At 44.8% G+C, this 17,746-nt stretch overlaps 1 protein-coding gene across 1 annotated transcript in view; it reads right to left on the reverse strand.

Moving 5' to 3' along the window:
• kmt2a (lysine (K)-specific methyltransferase 2A) overlaps positions 1 to 17,717 on the reverse strand; it is a gene marked incomplete at its 5' end in the record, with an annotated part of 37,531 nt that extends 19,814 nt beyond the window's left edge. The window contains 10 exon segments of the mRNA XM_079673862.1: positions 857 to 1,034; positions 1,144 to 1,380; positions 1,501 to 1,574; positions 1,678 to 2,414; positions 2,567 to 2,795; positions 4,288 to 4,465; positions 5,003 to 8,352; positions 8,451 to 8,523; positions 17,398 to 17,676; positions 17,679 to 17,717. Coding sequence (XP_079529988.1) covers positions 857 to 1,034; positions 1,144 to 1,380; positions 1,501 to 1,574; positions 1,678 to 2,414; positions 2,567 to 2,795; positions 4,288 to 4,465; positions 5,003 to 8,352; positions 8,451 to 8,523; positions 17,398 to 17,676; positions 17,679 to 17,717 — 5,374 coding nt within the window.
• Between the last annotated feature and the right edge of the window lie 29 nt (positions 17,718 to 17,746).

The raw sequence follows: 17,746 nt of genomic DNA on the forward strand, positions 1-17,746 counted from the left end.
AGATTCAACATAACAGTGTTCTCAAGTCATAATAATGTGGTAGCATGATACTCAGAGCTCTAACTATGCGTTTATTGAGAGCCACATTCATAAGCGGGCGTCATGGACCATGAGATTATCTAAGGCTTTAGGAGGAAGCTTTAGTGGGTGGTGTATAGAACTCGTCAGGTTTAAGACAGCAACTTAAGTGCAATATTGTTTTTGGATTTGGCTCGACACAATTAGCGACACACACAGCTTTTTTCTTTTCTACTTCCACACAAATACCCATCCATGCGTACCAAAATTTTAAAAAGACATGGACAGGTTTACAATTGTTTCATGAGACTTTCTCTCTATGAAACTGAATTTTTTTTGCTTGATATTCAAGGCACATCAAAGGTTGCCCTGTTGAGTTTTGTCGATAAGCACTATGTAGCAATATTCTTTTTATTGTGTCCCTGGTTTTTTTTTTTCGTCCACTTGAACGCTAGTGCACTTGCATCTACATTCAGTTGACACACATCCTGCCAATGGTTTTACACCACTTCCCTGATGTGCAGAGAAACAAAGAAATGCACCAGCAAAGTCAGGAAATGCCGTTTTGCCCCCCCCCCCTCCCCTGTGCTGTATAATGTTAAAAATAACATAGACAGTTAAGGCAGAAACTCCACAGGGCCCCTTCAAATGGGACTTCAGAGATCATCTCACATCATGCACAAATTACACAGTACTTGAATTGAATGATTATATCATGGCAGGAATCAAATAAGCTGATTAAGTGCTGACTGCTGGAAAGGCTAGCCGGTTTCCTTCAAGGGAAGATTGTCCAGGCTTTGCACACTTTCACTTCAAATGTAGCATTTGAGTGTATAACTAAACAAACAACACTGAACAGAAGGGCTTACTTTAGTTTTCTGATGCTGCCGTCCACAGGCTTGGCAGAACCTGCACCGTCGACAACACCAGTTCTCAAACTGCTCCTGGAGGGGCCGCTCTGACTCCCCCAGGCAAAAAAGATGGAACGGTTCACAGCATACCTGGCAGAAGACAAACTAGATAGAGGAGAAGAGAGAAACAACAAATAGAGAAAGGATGGGTGATAAATACAGACACCGGTAGGATACAGGTGGAATTATTAGCATTAGCAAATCGTTTTTTCACCTCAACATTCCCGCTGCTTGCACATAAGAAGCAGAGCACCCGGGGTGTGACAGGCACAGAGCTGAGCAGGCTGAGGCCGCCAGCCTCCCACACCTTCTCCACATCATGGTCCCTCTTGAAATCCACTCTGATACGATGCACTCCGTCGCAGGGCGCTCTGGACTTCGCCTGGCCCCTAGTCGAGGGAGTGCTTAGCCAGTTTAAAGTACTGCTGCTGGTGGGTTTAGTGGTCAGCGGCTATTCGTGTTATTAGACAAGAGGAGAGTGAGAGAGGAGGGTGAATATCACAAATTATAGGTGAGCATTCCACATATGTGAAAAGGAAAAAAATATAAAATACAAGTGACTACTGTTTACCTTGTCTTTCGGTCTCTGTTTAGGTGATGGAGGAATAGGTCGAGAAGTTGGCTTCTTCAACGGCTTTGATTCAACTATGCAAAAGAAACAGGACATACATATAAGAATACAGTCAAGTATAAACGATATATTTATTTTTCCTTTACTATAGGACATAAGGCTGCACATGTTATCCACCTGTATCTGACATGGTTGTAGTTGAGCTCTGCTGTTGTGATGATTGCTGCTGAGGCTTCTTCTTGAGCTCGCTCAGAGGAATCTTGGGTGAAGCCTCTTTTTTTGAAGGTGCCTGACTGGTGATAGGCCGTTGTTGTTGTTGTTGTTGTTGTTGTTGCTGTTGTTGTTGCTGTAGTTGTTGTAGTTGTTGATGAGATTGCGTCGACTGTGAGGGGGAATTCTGGGCTGAAGATGACGAGGAAGAAGAGGATGAGGATGAAGAAGACGATGAAGTGGAAGAGGAGGATGACGATGACGAGGAGGAAGAGGTCGGGACAGACTGCTGTGGTTTGTTTCCCTTCTTGGTGGAGACGCTGCTCGTGACTGAGGGCGGTTTGGAGTCTGGTGTCGGGGCAGGAGACTGGGACTGGGCTGGGACTGTGCTAAGCGCCTGGGGGGGGTCGAGGGGGGCGGGGGAAGATGCGAGGGCTGGAGACGACTGCTTTGACAACGACTGCTGTCTCGACTTCTCCTCTGCCAGCTTGAGTGGGGGAGTGTCACTCTTTTTGCGGGGAGGTTCCTCCTTTGGTGGTGCAGGCGGGGGCTTAGGGCCTGACTCTGAGATCGGACCCTTGACCGGATTGAGAGCCTCCTTCTTCTCAGACAATTTGTTCTTTTTCTTGTCTTTCTTTCCTTTGCCTTGCTTCTGGAGAAACATCTTCGAGGGCATCCACTGCAAGTTCTGACACTTCCTCATCCTGAATAGAGGGACAACATGTAACTTTTATTTTCTTTAAAATGCAATTATAAAAAAAAAAAAAAAAAAATGTAATAAATCAATTGGTTATGAAAACTTGGTGAAACATTGTGATAATCTATTGTGACAAACAGATCATGATCTATGACTCACTTGCAGCACTGCTTTTTGATGTTTCGCCCTCCAAATTTAGGCTTGTCGAGACAGTTGGTACAGACACCACAATCCTCTGGAACTTGGCAGCCCGAGCATTGACCACAGCGGCGCGACCGGCGGCCCTTCTTGGGAGGAGCGTCTTGAACAGATTTCTGCCGCGTCTCCCGTGGCTTTGTGGGAGGGGACTGCGGCTCGGCCTCCTCGGAGCCTGCTACTGATGACTTGTCTATAATAAAGGAGAGATCACAAATAGAACATCATTACTGACATAAGATTGTACAGGATATACTCTACTCAATAGGGATTAGATACTGAAAAGTCTTAAGACCTGTCAGAAAAAGCCAGGAAGAAAAGTTATTCCTAGATTGTTGCTAAGCACATATAAGCATGACCATTTTACAATTTGGAGAAAAAAACACAACTGATTCAGCTGGTAATTTAACAATTCTAAACAAAAGATTAAGGCTCTATATATTTTCAATCATTGCCTTTAGGATACACTTTTATCCTTGTCAATGGACACCTCATTGGCTAAAGCGAAATTGAGCTACACAAAAACTAGGCTTTTATGTGTTAGTTTTTTTTTAAGTAATCCATAGCAAAAGGTTCAACGGGTAGAAATAATTTGCCAATAAATCAATCGCGCGTGTGACGGAGAGGGGGGGGGGGTCGGTGTGCTGCTGGCTTCCTCCAAGTTTACAGTAAAACAAACTGGTGGTGTGACTAATGGCCATTTGGAGTTATTAATACTATTACTATTATTAGCATTAGTCTATATTTTGGTTGAAACTAAGCCAGGAAAAAAAAGAAAAACATAAATAATAATAAAAATATATATAAATAAAATCGAATTTAAAAAATAATTTTCGATTATGGAGACTGTAACAAATATTCGAAAAATCGAATAATCGCTGGCATCCCTAATATATCTATATATATATATAAAAAAATATATATATAGATATATTACTTAATGCATCTACTTTGTAACACAATATATAACTGAGCTATTGATATGTCACTGACATCAGGTCCTCTGGCCTGACAGCAACTCACATGTTCCTACATGGCATGAAAGCAGTCAAAATAACAGGAACGGAGCAGCCAAGCTCTGTTCGCTCCATCACCACTTCACTGTGTACTTGTGTTCTGATTGATGAGTGGATATCTCTGCTCTTGTGATAAGCCCGTCATCACTGCATGGCATGCTGCACAACGTTTCAGAACTCACGCAGGTTTTGGGTCTTAAATAACAAACGCTCAGACAGTTCTGTCAAATTGTAGAATTGAACCTTTAAAAACAGCACACTACCAAATACCCTAATAAATATGACGATTAAAGTCATAATCCTGCTAATTTGTAGTTTGGTTTTCATTTTTATAATTTCAAATCTTTAAAATGTTTTCCTGTACTGTCATTATATGAAGTGTTTTATATAAAAGCCAAAGGGTCTATTTTCTAAGGTAGGCAATCTTTATTACACTTTCTTTTTTTAGCCCTGGAGTGGTACTCTGATACTGGTTGACTAATACTTGAAACCTATTAAGGATAGTATTGATACAACTGGAAAAACTGAAAATGTGACTGAAAGATATATTTGACTGAATTATTGTTTGAAACAAAAAAAAAAGCTCTAAAAAAAAAAGCCAAAGGGTCACAGCCAAGAGGTTGTTATCCACATGCAGGTCAAATAAGAATGAAGTTGAGTGTGCCTCACCATCATTCCCCATGGAAGATAGGATCTTCTCTCTCTCCTCCCAGGGCAAGGCACTAAGGGTGGGCATGTCGTCAGGGAACACTGCCCGGTTACGGCCAAGAGCCACAGCTGCACGACGACATACATGCTTGATGCGTGGACCCCGGACCGAGGCCTCTGAAGAGTCACTCTCTTGACTCTGCACACAAGTAGCACAACAAAAGTAAGAAACTTCATATCAAAAAATACAGAGACAAACATACACCACCACAAATGTGCAATGCAACAAATCGACATTTTAGCATTCTGTTTATGTCCCTAGGATGTCATTTTAATTTGTTGTTTGTGTGTGGATGATGATGATAATGAGCTGACAGAGGCGATACAAAGTCGAGGCCATGAGTCAACTGGGACAGGGAATTTTTATTTTCTTGAAAACGTGCGAACACTGCCTATAATTATCTAATGTTTAGATTAGATGAGTATATTCTGGAAAATACTTAAAAAAGAACAGCCCATGCTGCTTTCTGCATAATGTATGAGGCTACAGAATTCCCCTTGAGTAACCCCCTCTGTGGGACTTTCCTATTATCAAGTTTCACTTTGAGTACAGATTATTCATAGCATCGTGTAAAGTCACCTGCTTTTGGCATTATGATGAGAACGAGATAAACAGAGAAGCTTTGTTGAGGAGACACAATCACTATGACAGCAAGACATGAGCAGAGAAACTGACCTGGCCCTTCATCGGCTCTGCAGGCTTCAGCTTATTCTTCTTTATCTCGAAGAGCTGGGCTTTGGCCTCTCTTAGTAGTCTAACTACACGCTTGTCGGTCACAGGCTGTTTCTCTGCTTGTGCCAACATTGATCCTAGAGAGGAGACAGGGAGCTGTTGTCTGCCTGGCTGCCCTGGAAGGTTTGCTGTCTGCTGGCTAGGAGCACTTTGTTTTTCTTTCTCCTTCTCCTCTTCCTCCGCCTCGACTCCTTTCTCAGAGGGTCTGACTTTCTTGGATAGACGTCCTTTAGCAATGGAGATAGGAACAGTGGAATGGGGCACGCGCACCTCTGAGGAAGCAGTGTCAGAAACCGTGTCAACTGACGTAGACTTTTTTCTACCTGGAGCCTTTTTGGGAGCAATATATAAAAGGGCATCTTCGTCCCTCCCGTCAACAGTAAACAGGCTGGAAGGTGCATTGGGGGAGCCATCTGGTGGAGAAACTTTACTTCTCTTCTCAAAATCCTTTCTCCCTTCCCTCTTATTTTCTTTCTCCTTCTCTCGGTTTTTCTCGGAGTCCCTTTCTTTGTCCTTTGAAGCAGGTTCCTGGGGAGCAGAAATACATTTTTCTTTACCTCCTTTCCCAGCTCCTCGCCCTGTGTCCTGGGCACTGGAAGGAAAGAGAGGGAAAAGTGGGGAAGAAGTGGATGATGTGGTTGACAAAGGAGGCGCGTTCCCGGCAGCCCCTCTCCTGCTATCAGGTGTCCCTTGTGGGGCCAGACCCATTGATACTGTGGAGAAGGTGCTGAAAGGAGGAGGAGTTAAGGCACTAGTGGCTAGTGAACTTGCAGAAACCCCTGGCAAAGAGCTGGGGTTACTACAGGAGACGGAGCCTGACAGCGCAGACATCTCCGAGGAACCTTTCCCCATAGATATCGGGCCTCCATGGCTGCTGCGTCTGGTCATTGAGTGGGAAGGAGACCGTGGGTGACTGCGTGGTGTTAGAGAGATGAGCCGCCTCCTGCGCCGCGAGCTTCTGTGGGAGCTCGAGGACGTCTGGTGCGGCGAGAGAGAGCCAGGGCTGCTTCCAGAAGAGGAGTGAAGGGTAACAGACTCAAAGATTCGAGAGTGGGCCTCGCTGGGTGTGAACCGTGGAGCACGAAGCAACGGGCTCCGCTTCTGTTGTGGAGCGTCGAAGCGGGACGAAGAGGCATGTTGGTGGTGGGTGTGTGAGTGATGAGGGGCAAATAGTCGAGTCCCTGTTCCTGCTCCGCTGCCTTGTGCGGGGAACACCGCTGGAGCAGCTCCCCCTGCTCCACTCACTCCTTGGGGCAACAGCCCGACGTCTTCAAGTGTGAGAGGTGGGGGGCGGAAGTTGTCAAATATGGGCTTGCGGATGAGGCCCTCCTTGGCATATTTAGCTGAGGAAAAGTACTGCTGCTCAGGGTGGGACAGGGACGTCCAGCGGAAGGTGGGTTCTCTCAAAATCGAGCGGTTTCGTTTGTCCGATAAGCCGGACAGCACTGACGGTCCAGACATGAATTGAGGCATGGGGTGAGTCATCCAGGGGGACTGCGAGTGGTGTTCACTGATTGCAGCTGTATTGGAGGAAGTTGACTGGGGAGGCTGTGGAGGGGAGAGGAGAGGGGGAGGCGGAGGTGAAGAAGACGAGGAGGCTGTGGATGAAGCCTGCTGGGAATTTACAAGTGAAGAAGAGGACAACAGCACTCCTGTTGGTGGGCTGATGATGGGTTTTTTAGCCCCAGCGGTTAGAGGCTCTCTCACCCTCTGGATCTGACTCCCCCGGCCCATCATCTGTCCCCTCCGCCCTCGTCGACTCCTCTCCATCCTCACGCGCTCCCGCTCCGGCTCCGGCTCAGAGGGCGGAGAGGGAGGCCGTGAGCTGTGTAAACGGGTGGCCTCTCTCTCGCCCTGGGAGGAGGGAGAGTGATCCTCTTGCTCTGACAAAGCTTGCGTGGCCTCAGAAGCCTGGGAGTCGCACGATGAATCATCCAAACTGGGGCTGCTGGACCTGGAAGACTCTGCAGAGGAGAGCTGGGACGAGTGCTGCGACACAGCGCTGGAGCCGCAAGACGCCGCGCTGCTGCTAAACCGCCCGTTGGCGCCATTGTTGGTGTTGCTGTTGAGCAGACTAGCGGATGCTGATGGAACAGCGGGGATCGGGGCAGGAGGTGGAGGGGGGGGGAGGGAGTCAATGGGAGCCGTGGTGCCGCTGCTCGTAGAAGCAGGTGTGGGTGAGACCAGTGCAGGAGACGGCGTAGAGGAGGGGGTGGAGGTGGGTTGGGCAGAGGCGGCGACAGATGAGGCGGCTGCTTCTAACCGTGCTATCTTCATTTGGGGTGGTGGCGTTCCAAAGTTGCCCTCATCTTCAATGAAGCGCTTGGGGGTTTTGATGATGCGAAGAGAGACGGTGCTGACCACAGGCATGATGAACTGCCTAATGTTCTTCAGCTGCGTCTTCCTGATGCCAGTGTCAATAGTTCCTCTCCCATTCCCCCCGATGGTTACAGCTTCTTTCTCCAGACGCTTCTGCGCTCCTTTCTTAGCGCGTTGCAGCAACTGTTTGGCAATGGTTGCATCAGTGCGTTTTGAAGAGGGCACAATCCTGACAGGCTTTCTATGGCGGGGGCTTTTTCTGAGGCCCACTGTCTTGCCTGGCTTGGAGGGAGACGGGGAGGCAGGTGGATTGGAAGAGTCCTGGTGCTCAGCATCACCCACATTCCTCAGCATGGGCTCCTGAGGAGCGTGTGTTTCTGTGCCTCTATCCCCTCTAAAGGCCTTCTGTTTACCTTCTCCATATTCAATGGAGGTAGACAGCTGTGCCGCAGCAGCAGCTGCTGCTTCAGCTTTCAGACGTTCAGCTGAGGGCGGTCGCCCGCGTCTGCGTCTGGGTACACCAGGCAAAGTCTTTAGCCGTGACTTGAGAGGGGCGAGTTTGGTTGCTCTCAGCCTCTTCAGGTTTGTAACTTTGGATTCACCCCGCCCACCTTTGGGGAGCTTTGCCTCTGCGTCATGTGGCTGGGCAGAGCCCTTTCTGTCCTTCTCCTCCTCTGTGTCCATGCCCAGCTCAGACCCAGCTGCTCGACTGTCCTCCCCTGCTGCATGGCCGCCTGCACTCCAAGCTTTCTTGCTACTTGAAGACGGAGGTCGACCTCTTCTCTTTTCCCCAGTGCCAGGTGGCCTCCCAGGCAGCCTTTTTACCTTCTCAGCTGGCCTGTCAGGGCCATCAGGTTTTGCCTGTGTGGGAGAGGGAAGGGACGAGGAGGAAGGTAGACTTGCAGCACATTTCAGGGTAGACAGGGCCCGTGGGGGACGTCCTCTAGGCTTCTTTTCCTGTATGGTTGGGGTATCTGATAAAAACAGAGAACAAACAGAGGCCCTTTAGTAAGCATGTTTAAATAACCTGTTTGTGCGTAGGCATCTTAAGAGAAGAGTAAAGTCACTTTACCTGATGGGGGTGTTGAAGGGCTCTGTATTCTTTCCTGTTCAGCAATCGGTGCAAATCCTCCAAATGCTTCTTCCTAGAAATAAAAAGAAGATTATGAATGTTTTGCGACCATATCATTTTGCTAAAATACAGGCAAGAAGCAATGTTGGTTAACAAGTCAAATTTACAGCATCAATCATGGCACAAAGTAAGCTTGAAGTTGGCCTAGGTATGCAACGGTTGAGTCATTTTTGAAGTGACTCAAATGAAAACCACACTACGGGCTCGAATTATGTCCTGAATCTCACTTTCACCTGCTTGCTTTCTCTGGTGCTCACACATTTCAATGGCTTTTGGGATGACATGCTTGCACTTAAAGGAGGCTCAGACCACAACCGAAAAGACAAATCTAACTTGGTGTCTAACACGTTGAACTGCGTTCCAGCTCCCTGAGTGAACAGTAAAACGCTATGGTAGTTGATCTTACACAGACAGCTCTAAAGACAGCTAGAGTAAAAAGAAAGGAAAGAAAAAAATGCCTATATTCTTACTGTAGAGCAGTCTGAGGTTTTAATGCTTATTAACTATCAGCTTATGAGCTTTACTCGCGAGGCCAAACATGTAAGGCTTGCGGCTTACCACCAGAAGTAAGGAAACACTGTTGCCTAGATGTAAAGGGTTTATCCTATGTACAGTGCGAAACTTGGATGGAAGTAAAAACTAAGAATTGGTTGTACTTAAATGTGGCTCAGCTTTGACAACTTCTAAAAGCATCTACACTTAACTGTTACTTTGGTTACTATCCTAACATTACTCCAACGGTTTATTTCCCAAGAAATTGAGAAGTCTGTTCATTAGTTCTAGATTTTTTCAAACGGAAGGAAATGACTGTCCTGTTAGTTACGTTCACTTAAAGGGCATCACCAAAGACATGAGGAGTCATGCTTCAGTCACCAAGAATGTCTATACCAAATGTCATTCAGTCCATTCCTCAAATAGTTGGCCGGATATTATACTTTATTATACTATATTTTGACAGTTTGACCTTTTATGAATCACTCATGTCAAATTTTTCCACTGAAACACATAAAAGTATCTCTGTGTGAATGGTATCTTATCACCTTAGTGGAATCAAATATGTTTAAAGAAACACCAACAAAGCCTAATCGCCCATCTGTCTAGTCCTAGGAACTAATCATGTGTCAATAGGCATGTGAGAACCTCACATGGCAGATTTAACAGGATGTGTAATCAATGAGGTGCCATGTTCTTGCACAACCAACACATACTATACTCCAGAAACAAATGTAAGCAAATACAACATGAGTTGCACTTGACATTTCACTTTCTAAAGTAATTTTGATGATGGTGGGGGAACATTTTTTATAAAACTGTAAAAGTGGTATCTACAGTGACTCCATCGTTCTTCTCATACTTCAGTAAAGCTTTGAAATATGCAACAGAGAAACCACTGGAGGATGATTCAAAATCTTCAGTATGCTGATCCTTCTTGCAATCAGTGTGTGTTTAAGAGTGGAGGTGAGCATGTCATTTCATCATCTTTATTTATAGAAGCGTGTGGGGATGCAGTGGAGGTCTCGTTGGCCCAGTTTGTAGAGCAGCTGCTATCCAAAGTGTAGTCCATGCAAGTGTGTGTGCACATGCAAACTGATTTGTACCAGCTACGACTTACACACATTGTAATATGAATAATTGATTCTTAAATGTGTCTGAAACACGCTCACTTTGGAATCTAATTAATACATATATTAAAACCAATAATGTATGCTACAAAGCTGCCTCTTTCATCTGTTGTACATATAAACAAACAACAATAACAGACAGTCCATACTGCTGTTTATACTGGCAGGCAATACTGATGTCAGCATCAACTACTCCTCATCTCCTTAGGCCTCTCTCTCCTCTTCCCCTCTCCTCCATATACTACCAGCATCCCCTCCTCTCCGAGCAAGCTTCTGCTCTTGGTTGGGGTTGTTGCAGAGCGGAGGGGGGCGGAGTACCAATGGCCAGCTCTGACTCGCTGTAATAGTGCGAGTAACCGTCAATGACATCACAGCATGTATTGAGCTGGCTGCACAGGTCCGTGTGCACACACACTGATACATGCGCACATGTACCTCCTGAATCTGTCAACTACACGTGCCACACGGTTGGAGGAAGAAAAAAAACCTGCATACCCTGCGCGTGAACTGCACAGCAAGATGTAAACAAGCAGAACATAGGAGTGAGGATGCGGGGGAGGGGAGCACAGGCGAGGCAAACATGAGTGAAAAGAGGAGGAGGAGGACTGTGGGAGGAGGGTGAAGAGGAGAGGAGGAAAAGAGACAAGGAAGCAGCATCTTGACCACATGCACCATCAACAACAGAGGAAGCGCAGTCGTCTCCTGGGAGCATTGAGGATGAAAGGGGCTTGGGGTTTCAACGGTCTCAACATGCTCATGCAGAAGCTTGCCAAATCCCAATCTAAACAGGCCTCCCACACACTACAAGCCTCCTCTTTCCTTCCCTGCCATGCTCCCAAACACATATTCAGTCAGTCACTCATTGCTTGCTCGCGCGCTGCCATCCCGCCCACTGGCTGCTGAGCACAGAGCAGCAGCGTGTGAAACACCAGGGTCACCATGAGCTGTAGGGCAGAAACAGGGAGGGAACTTTAAGAAGTAAACACTGTAGTACACTAGCAAGGTAAGGTTCATGTACTTCCTTTTCCTTGCGGGTTAAAAGGTTACTTAAGGACCACGGTTTCTCTTTGCTTCTTTCTATTTTCGCAAAAATTGTTCAAGTGGTTCTTCTTCATTTGCTGGCTTTTGCTGTCAGTCTCAGCATGAAACCCTGAGCTGTTTCACCTCCTGCTGATTTGTCCCATCTCATGTTACTGATCAATGTCAAAAATACTTTATTTAAATCACTAAAAGATTAATAAAAGTAGACCGATCGGAGTCATTGTGGAAGCCACACTAGCACATGATGCAGAAGTCAGGGACTGTCCCTTAAGGTTTGAGACGGATGTGAACGTTTCACAGCATTTTCTCACTTTGAGAAAGCTAACAGGACTTTTACTGTCTTTCAAGGTAACATTTAGGAGAAATCAAACTGGTTATAGGCAATTCGTTTTTCCAGATTCAGGATTATTATGGTATAATCCTTGCTTTAACCCAGGGGTGTCAAACTCAAGGCCCGGGGGCCAAATCCGGCCCGTGACTTAACTTCATGCGGCCCCACAAGAGCTTGCAAAGAATATAATATGTTTATTTTACGGTTACATGCCGATTTACAGAAGCAAGTTGCCCATAAACTACATGTCCCACAATGCATCTCAAATATGCCTTTTTCTTAGAATTTGACACTTTTTTCAAAATTTGACTTTTTTCTTAGAATGTGGCTTTGCTTTTTAAATCATTTTTGTGACATGCGCACTGAAGAGAGTTGTAATTATTTGCCCTAGACTTCTGCTTTCAGACGTAGTTAATTATTAAGTTATTCACCTATCCGATAATAATCCAATGCAGAGGCAATAATGTAATATAATACATTATTTTATATATATTAAATATTTATATATGTATTTTTATATATCTTAAAGTTACAACCGGCCCTTTGACTGCAACCTTAATGCTGATGTGGCCCTCGATGAAGTTGAGTTTGACACCCCTGCTTTAACCTAAGAGTTACTTTTTGCTTAACAAGTTGTTTTCTGAAATGCAACTTCATTTTTAATGACGGAATATAAGACTTTGATTGATTAAGACTCATTTACAGTAACAATCACAGTTAGTCTTCATAAGAAAGGTATGTGCACACAGCTCTAACATGCAGATGCTCATGGAGTCAGAGGATTCAAAACTGACCAAATAACGGAAGCAGATCAAACCAAGTTTATAAACCAAAAGAAAACTCTTATCGTAATCAGCCGACTATTTCCGCTGCAATACTATTGCAGCTAATTAGCAATACCTTACTACAGTACATTCACTGGCAACATTAAGCAAAGTTATTATTACATTTAACTTTCATGCATTTCCATCTCTCTAGTGCTCCAGGAAAATATTCATAATCCGTAGAGATGCATTTTCTTGTGATAAGAATTAGGGGGTTTGTACACAAAACATAACTGTTTGGAAACAAGGTTAGGGCCAACATAAATGACTGTACAAGACACGACGTAATGAAATGTTTTGAGTTTGACTGGAAACCCAGGCCCAGCAGTTACTGTATGCGACACCTGCCTCGCCCACAACCAAACTGCCTCACACACCCCAAGCCACGAATCCCCCTTTGTAAACGGATGATGCAGTGTGATCCACTTTTTTTTAAAGTTTTCATTTATGAATCAACATCCCAATTATACTATAATAGAATAAAGAACAAACCATTAATGCATAAATCTTAGTAAAAGAAAGTTACCTTTTTACGCAAACAGAACAGTGGTATCTGCATTTTCATTAACATTCACCAGAACATTAAAACATAACACAAAATGAACTACTGTGATGAAATCTTATATTACAGTATAACAATAAAAAGGGCTAAATTGATTTAAAATGTTGAGGTTTTTCTACTTTGAGACAGGTTAACAACAAAACAGGAGGAGGAAAGGGTTGAGGTGAATGTGACTCAGACTGAGTGGAGGGATGGAAGAGAACAAATCTTAAGAATCCTTTGTAGTCTGAAAACAACATTTTCCGTACACATTCCTGAAAGATTTCCTCTTGGATTCAGCGTACACACCGATGCATCATCCCTTCCTGTAATGTAAATTGGCGATGAGCAAATACTCCTATATGACCCTCTGATGACACATTTCAAAGAAAGGCCACAGAGGACTTCCAAGAATACCTCTAACTAGATACAACTATACAAATAAGCAAATATGAGTAATGCCAAAAGGCATGTGTGAAAGACACTTCTCAGAACATCTTGTTTCCTTTACCAGATGAAACAAACAGTTGCACCACTTTGTGAGCCCTGTCAGCCCACAGCAAAAGGTGGACATTTGTTTTTTCAAGTGTCCAAACAGTAAGTGTAACATTTTCACATTTGCTCAACAGCACACAGACCAAAACAAACACCCTCCAAGGCAAGATGACTCCTCTTGCTACACCTCGCACCGTAGGACAGTCAACGGACAAAGACAAACAGACTGATTGGCACGTGCACACGGTTTCTCTCCACAGGCTGGCAGAAATACACAACCCCTCCTACCCACCCATGCAAGCAGCTTGAATTGAAGTTCTAATCAAACTAAAGACAAAGACGTCACGCCTACTCCTGAGTGCAAAAAGGGGTATACAGTCTGACACACACACACACACACACACACACACACACACACACACACACACACACACACACACACACACACACACACACACACACACACACACACACACACACACACACACACACACACACACACACACACACACACACACACACACACACACACACACACACACACACACACACACACACACACACACACACACACACACACACACACACACACACACACACACACACACTAAGAAAGACAACACAATTGCCGCCTTTCTCCCAGTCAGGCAACTCCTAAAGCATTCTGCTGTTGCCGAATAAAGCCATGGATGGGAGGGTCTGTGACTAATTCTCCTCCCAGCGTTGTCCCGTTGGAAAGAGGGGGGTCGCCCCACACTCTTTGATATCCCTGCCTGTGCTCTTTCAGCCGCCCGCACTTTGTGAGAGCTAGAATAAAAGCAGACACAAAGCTTCCTGCTCCAATCCACACGCTGTCTCGGGGATGGGTAAGCGGGTGGGGGGAAAAGGATGAGGGGGGTTCCATTTAAATAGGCCAAACACCTGCTGGACTGAAGCCCCTTCCGCTCAAACACACTATTTCTATCAAACCAGTGAGGCACAGAGATGATTGGGTTTAAACATCTATTCAGCAGCACTTTTGTATGAGCGATTAAACATTGGTAATAATCTGGAATACATGCAGCAGAAGGCATGATTTAATGGACCAAGAACAAAAAGGGAAAATGAGGCAAACTCTGATGAGGTGGACAGTGAGTGGGAGTTGTGGTTTTGATGGTAGGGGTGATAAGGTCACATTTACAAAAAAAATCGACATGGACTTCACGCAGCACCAAAAAAAAGGCAACGCCAATTTGGCCGGATCAAGAAAATTAATTCCCTACACACATACAAAAGCTAACAAATGCCTTCATTTAGACAGCTACAGCCGACAAGCACCCCTTTGAGCGACCCCAATAGGCTTAGTAATCCATTCCAAAGTGGCAGCTGTCAGAAGAAAAGTTGCTCTGCCTCTCAGACGGGGTTGCGTTTGTCTGAAGTGGATTTGGGTCTTTCTTCCTGCATGGAAGAAGGAGGGGTGGCCAAGTGTCCGGCTGGCGCTCTGTTCAGGGTAGCCCTGTGGGCTCAGCAGGCTGCAGTGAGCCTGAACAATCCTGCTCTGCTCTGGCCAGACAGACACCACACTGCCCATCAATAAAATCACCATGCTGTGTCTGCAACTCCCATAGGTTTCAGGTTCCATGGGGATTCAATGGCCCAGTCTGTCTCCTTACATCCAAAATACTGCTTAACTCTCATTCACTGCAGGATGGGAAGGCAGGAAACTTAAAAAGCAATTCATTAAACAGGTGATGTTTCACGTAACATTAATGTTTATCTGAAATATCATGGGATGTAAAGCACACATGCATGTAAAAAAATCAAGGAAATCCACATGCCGTGTCTGAAATGTTTATATCATTGAAGTTGCACTGGATTGTAATGTCTTTGTGTACACACATTCCAAATACTGTTAATCTCACTCATTTTCAGTCTTTCAAATAAGTTTATTTTAACACACAATTGATATTTTAAGTAAAACGTATGTAAACTAAATCAACATGTTGTGTCCACAATCTGCATGCTCCTATATAATATAAGTTCAATAGATGTATTGGTCCAGTCTGCCTACACACATCCAAATACGGATATATTGTCTTTATTGACATAGTTACCTAAGAAGTGATTTGCTCACATATATTATATTTTATAACAAATAAATCATGTTTCTATTGCATGCATAGTGTAAAATACTATTTTATAAAATACATCCAAAATATATGTATATATTCTGCTGCCAAGCTATAAAATGACTTATTATATTCTCATTATAATTATTCAAAAATATATGCACACACGTTTTCTAAAGTTCAGAATAAGAAAACGGAATATCTAACTAGAACACATGTAAACAATGCTGTGCTACAACCAAATAAGCCGTCTGTGGAGCAGTGGAGCTACTGGTAAACATCCCCACACAGTGTACTCCCACTGCAATGAACGCATGCTGCTCATCATGGAAGAGGAAGATGGTAGTTCGCTAAGGCGAACACACCCCCACATCACACGGCCCGTCAAGAAGGGGCTCGTTGTTATTGTAGGCAGCCCTGCATGCGCTCTGTCACTAGAAAGTCTCGTTTCTCTAATAAAAACGAGACGAATCACACACCAAACCCTGCCGATACACTCTTAGTAAGGCATTGCAACACAGAGGAGAGTGATTTTGAGATGTGGCTGTGTATCAGACGGCTTCTCCAAGCATGATAAAAACCGATATTATTTTGTTAATAGCTCCGTACTGGCTGTGTAGAGAAGGGGAAAACATGTCCACCTCCCATTTTCCTATGCATCAGCAATAGCCCCGATGGCTAGCGTGGCGGAGTGCGTAGCATGGTAGCTGTCCTAGCTTAACACCAAACAGCAATGGTAATGATTTAGTTTTGTGCATGATATTCGCCAACTTTGGCTACGGTGTATTAACCCGATACGTAGCATAATGCTGACCGGAGTTAAACACAACAACCCTCCCGAGCAAACCTGCAACTTTAACACCGCTTACGACATGATAATAATGGTGTAGTATTAGCTGTTAGTAGACAGCTAGCCTGCGAGCTAACCAATCAGCTATGTTAGCCAAGCATCGCTATAAGGTTGACACCTCAATGCAAACAGCCAGCATTCGAGGTCTTGTTGCAAATATTAAGATTTTTTTGGGGCAAAAATGCCCTATATGAAAACCCTAACAGGTAAAGTGGTTAATTAAAAACCCTTTCAGGGATTAGGTTGCAGACAGACGCTAAATTCACGTTAGCTTGTTACCAATTGTGGACCTCCTTAAAGTTGACATCTCTTGTTTTCAAACACATTACAGGTTATCTTGAAGGACCCGTGCTATAACACCACAATGAACCCTCGTTATTACAAATATTCACCGATGTTTATTTCATATTTCACTGTAAAAAAGAATATTAATGCTAGAACGGTATGATAACTTTGACTGTGTTGATGTACATGAATTAGAAGGGAACATGCTCAGCCTTAAAGGCTTCACGTCAAGCTAATGTCAAGAAGCTAACTATTACACCATTTGTACAGCTCAGTTGCATACTGTGTGTTAGTCATATACATATAGCCTATAAAGGGTTAGGTGTTTATTGTATTGCATGTTTTAATTAACTAGATTACACCAGTGTTTCTCTACAGTGTTTTGGTCGGGTTAGCAGACCAACGTTAGCACCAGTCCAACAAGCTGTGTGGATGTAGCCTGTCCTCACACTCCTCTGAGGGGAAGAAAACTTTATTTCCAGTAGGACCGTTGTGACTATAAATCTGAGAAACATTGGGTGTTTGTGTTGTTTGAAACCAAAGTCAACGTAATAACGCCTTACTGTAGAGTTTAAGGCCAAACAACCAACTCAAAGTTAACTGAGCATCCTGGAAATGACAAGTTTGCTTACAGTCACACTTAACGTTATGAGGAGGAAAATATGGTAAACGGTTAGGCAGAGTAACCGTTAGCTGTTCATCTGAAACGGGCTCTCCGTATAACCCGTGGCCGGCATTGGTCTAACCGAAGCTCCCGGGTTACAATGATGCTGTCCGGTGCTGTGCTTACCTCCCCGCTGCTCGAGTCACTCGATTCCCCCAAAACATCCCGAAATTTCTGCAGGTTGCTCCCGATAACCGAAGAGACCTGTAGTGCAGCATCAAACCCGGGTCCGAGCCCAGCTGCGATAGGGTGGGCTCCAGAGACATTTCGCAGAGAGGCAGTAACCCTAATTCGGCCCGCTCTCCTCCCGGTACCGGAGTTGCAGCTCCCTCCGGGCCGAGCGGGGAACCGCCACCGACAGCTGTGCGCCATTTTACACTCTCTGCCTGTCTGCCCTGCGATCAGAGATACCTCGGTGGGCGGAACCCTAACCCAGCACTCCACATAAACAACCTCTACCACAGCGCTACGCTCT

This window comes from Notothenia rossii, assembly GCF_949606895.1.
Source record: "Notothenia rossii genome assembly, chromosome: 4".
In the NCBI taxonomy this organism is placed as follows: domain Eukaryota; kingdom Metazoa; phylum Chordata; class Actinopteri; order Perciformes; family Nototheniidae; genus Notothenia; species Notothenia rossii.